The following is a 4,061-nucleotide window of genomic DNA, read 5'->3' on the forward strand; positions in this document are numbered from 1 at the left end:
AGCTGCCTCCAACCCAGACGAGACGAGGACGCGGCCCCGGCTCGGCACAGGCCAGCACAGTGCTCTCTTGTATCCTTCCTCTTCCACTCCACTCGGTGGCCGCTCACGCTACCACTCCCCAGTTCCCACTCGCGCCCCCAGCCAAGCTCTGTGCTGCAGAGTCAGAGCTGCTGAGCGGGGAGGGAGCGCAGAGGGGCCGAGAGGGCTAGGAGATGGAGCGGGGTTCGCCGAGGGAGAGGCGCGCATTGCTGGCGCTGTGCTCGGCGCTGCTTCTCCTGGCGGCGCCCGCCCGGTCGGTATGGGCGGCTCCGGTGGAGGATGGTACGCTGCTGCTTCTCTCTGTCTCCCTCTGGTCTCTTCTCTTCTCGCCGCCCTTCCTCCATCGATTGTTCTGCTCCTGATGCGCGCCTCGCTGCCGCAACCGCTCGTCCGCTCGTTTGGGGGCGGGTTGTTTTGATGCACCTCTCTGTCCGCGTTAGAATCTGGGGGGAGATAGATGGCTTTCCTCTGCCCCTGCATCAGATCTCGCCACCTGAGGGAATGGGATTTGTGCCATGCCCCCTGTTTATCTTGGCAATGCCGAGAGTATGAGCATCCAAGGCGCACTAACTAGCAAGTTTTGGGGGGGGGGGGCAACGAAAAGTAGCGTTGGTAGTGTTTGCTTGTTGCGATGTCTGATGTAGGGCAAGCATGCAACTTTGTGCATTTGGGGCATAATACATATGCTTGCACACGCCAGAAAGGTGGAAGGAGATGTGCAAGCTGCAAAGTAAAGTGAAGCCGTTCCTCCCCTCCTTTCTAGCATCGTTCAGTATGACTCGGTATATAATGGTATACCGAAGTAAAGGTTTGCTCATAGGTTGGCAGGATCAACAGGATAGCTAGCTTCAAAATACTGTGTTGTCATGGCTTACATCCTTCAGAGCTCAGAGGAAAAACGTGAAGCGCCTATCTGTAACGATTTGGCCACGTCCTGTTGCTTGTGTCACCTCTGTGTAACTGCCAAACGGGCCTGTCCCTGTGTTTGACCACGCTTGTTTCACCTGTTGCTTGGAAGTGCCTTCAGTTTTTTCAGGCATACCAGTTGGACAAAACTTTCCGGTTTGCAATGCATATGGCGCTTTGCTGCTTCCATTGTGTTACCCTGTTGTCCAAGTGCAGCATGTGTTCTTTTCCAAAGGAACATGTTACTATGGCATGGAATATTTTGATGTGATGCCTCTTATGTCTGAAAATGACTAGTAACCCCCCCCCCCAAATGAGCTGCCCTGTAAGTTGAGAAAGACGTTCTGTTGGGCACAAAACAATCTAAAAGCACACACGTGAGAAAGGCACCTTACAAGAAGTGAATCCATGTTTGTTCTTTTTATTAAACTGAAACACTAACTACTCCCGTTTGAATTGATTTTATATGGAACTACTGCAAAGTCAAGAGGAAACCAGAAATGGTGTAGTAAACCCTGATCCTCACAGAACAGCTCAGCTCATAGCAGCACCCTCAAGGAATCCTCCCATAATGGTCAAATGGCTTGTTTAAATGATGGACGTGCCGTGGAGGTCCATGCCTATATATTTATGTCCGTACCTTCGTCACCTTCCTGGATTCACGCCATGATCTATGGTGCATGGGACATTTAGGTCTGGGGGTCTGGACCAGTACATGGGGTACCCATGGCCATGGGAGGACGGTTGGTAGATGTTTCACTTTCACGGCCTCACCATAGATAGATGAGGCGGAGTCACATGGCTGTCCTTGTGAACAATGAAGCATATTAAAGCGGTCTACTAGTAGTGTGCCCCGATGAACTGCATTGGATGTACAATAGAAAAACTTAGACATATTTTCCTAGTGGTTCGACCTAGGCACTTTTGATTTCACCCATGACAAATGATTCTACAGTTGAGTTTTAACTGACTTTCTACACTTGCATAAGAGACTAATTTTCTCATCCATGTTTAATGATGGTTGATTCAACTCAGCAAACCAAATTTCACCTGAATGAAGTTATAATGAGCACAGAATTGTCCCATTAAAAATATCCTGGGTAAGATCTGTACTGGGTTTCCTCACTTTGATACTGCTGTAATACTTGGCTGTCTGCATTCAGTGTCATTAAATTCGTTATGGTGTTCTAATTTTTTTTTCGCACCTATCACATATGCCATAAAGAGACTCCAGCACATAGTGTACTAGACTTCACTGGGTCAAACCTATGATCCATCATATGCAACAAATGCTAGAGTTAGACCCTTCTTATAATTTCCTCCAAGAACATGGTATACCATGCTGGTGGACTTCAGATATTAAGTTGAGGAGCGTCTTGATTCTTGAGTTGCCGTAGCAATGCAGCATTGTGTTCGTAGTGGATTATTGCCAAAACTTGATACTTACTCTAGTGACTTGGTGATTTCTTACCCAACAGGCCTGCTCAGCAATGGTGACTTTGAGACCGCACCAGCCGGTGGTTTTGTCAAATCTGCATCTGTTGCTGAGGGTGCATCATCAATCCCTGGTTGGACGATCAATGGCACAGTTGAGCTGATTTCAGCAGGCCAGCACCAGGGTGGCATGATCCTTATTGTTCCACAGGGTATCCACACTGAGTCCTTGTCGCTGAATAAATTCTTTGAAAATAGTTGTCCATAGCCATGTTTAAACATCTCAATTTCCATGACAGGGGATCATGCTGTACGGCTAGGAAATGATGCTAGTGTTGGGCAGGTGGTGGAGGTTGAGAAGGGCTCAGAGTATGCTATCACATTCAGCGCTGCCCGTACATGTGCTCAGCTGGAGGCACTGAATGTGTCCGTGCTAGGTGGTGTATCACAGACAGTGGATTTGCAGACATTGTACAACATAGAAGGCTGGGATGCGTATGCCCTCGCTTTTCAGGCAACAGATGAGCAGGCACATATTCAGTTCATGAACCCTGGCATGGAGGATGATCCAACCTGCGGGCCTATCCTTGACAATGTCGCCATCAAGAAGCTCTTCACTCCAGACAAGCCAAAGGGTACGAGATTCTAGACTTATTCAAAGTTTAGAATGATATGTGATCTCAGTTTCAGCTTCCATGTTTTTTTGCTACGTGTAATTAATTTAAGTAAATTTTGGACAGTTAGAAGTTATTCAAGCTTATATGTGTTGTCATTGTTCTCAACAGATAATGTGGTTCTCAATGGAGACTTTGAGGAAGGTCCGTGGATGTTCCCAAACACAAGCTTTGGAGTGCTGCTCCCGACCAACCTCGATGAGCAAACATCCGCCATACCTGGCTGGATGATAGAGTCAAACCGGGCTGTCCGCTTCATTGACTCTGATGAATACAAGGTTCCACAGGGGAAGCGCGCCATCGAGCTTCTGTCAGGCAAGGAGGGCATCATCTCCCAGATGGTGGAGACAACCCCCCAGAAGGAGTACAGCCTTACGTTCACGCTGGGGACGGCGGGGGACTCATGCCAGCCACCAATGGCCATCATGGCGTTCGCTGGCGACCAGGCCCAGAACTTCCACTACTCGCCGATGGGCAATGCCACCAGCCAGGCTGCAAATGTGACGTTCACAGCGCGCGCCGAGAGGACACGCGTGGCATTCTACAGCGTGTACTACAACACGAGGAGCGACGACCACAGCTCTCTGTGCGGGCCGGTGATCGACGACGTCCGCGTATGGGGCTTGAATGCGGCCGCCGGGTTGAAGGCAAGTGTTGGGCTGGTTCTCGGCATTGTTGGTATGGTCGGCATGGTGCTCCTCTGAAATCTGAATTTCCCTGCGCTGTGATCTTGGGTGTGGGTTAAGGATATATATATAACCTCTTCTATAACTCTGAGGAGGCTGCTAGTTTTGGTAGTAAGCTTGAAGTTTCTACGAGTTTGATTAATGTGAGCATAGGCTGAAGCTACCAGAACCTATATGTGGTTGCTTGTGTTACTTCATTTGTGATTCAGGAAGTAGCATGCAATTAATATGGTCTTGTGTGGTCTGTGTGCCAGGAGCTTGTAATGTGAAATCTCAGAAATGTTCCAAGTTGGTCTCTTCAATGTATTAGAAAATTTGAAGA

The 4,061-nt window shown here is 48.7% G+C and overlaps 1 protein-coding gene across 1 annotated transcript; it reads left to right on the forward strand.

Annotated features, from left to right (window-relative positions):
- On the forward strand, positions 1-4,061 carry LOC120708089. The gene is made up of 4 exons (XM_039993200.1): positions 1-321; positions 2,424-2,591; positions 2,679-3,014; positions 3,165-4,061. The coding sequence occupies exons 1-4, from the start codon at positions 213-215 to the stop codon at positions 3,755-3,757; spliced, it is 1,206 nt and encodes a 401-aa protein (XP_039849134.1). The 5' UTR covers positions 1-212; the 3' UTR covers positions 3,758-4,061.

The sequence above is a fragment of the Panicum virgatum genome, chromosome 5K, assembly GCF_016808335.1.
Source record: "Panicum virgatum strain AP13 chromosome 5K, P.virgatum_v5, whole genome shotgun sequence".
Lineage (NCBI taxonomy): Eukaryota > Viridiplantae > Streptophyta > Magnoliopsida > Poales > Poaceae > Panicum > Panicum virgatum.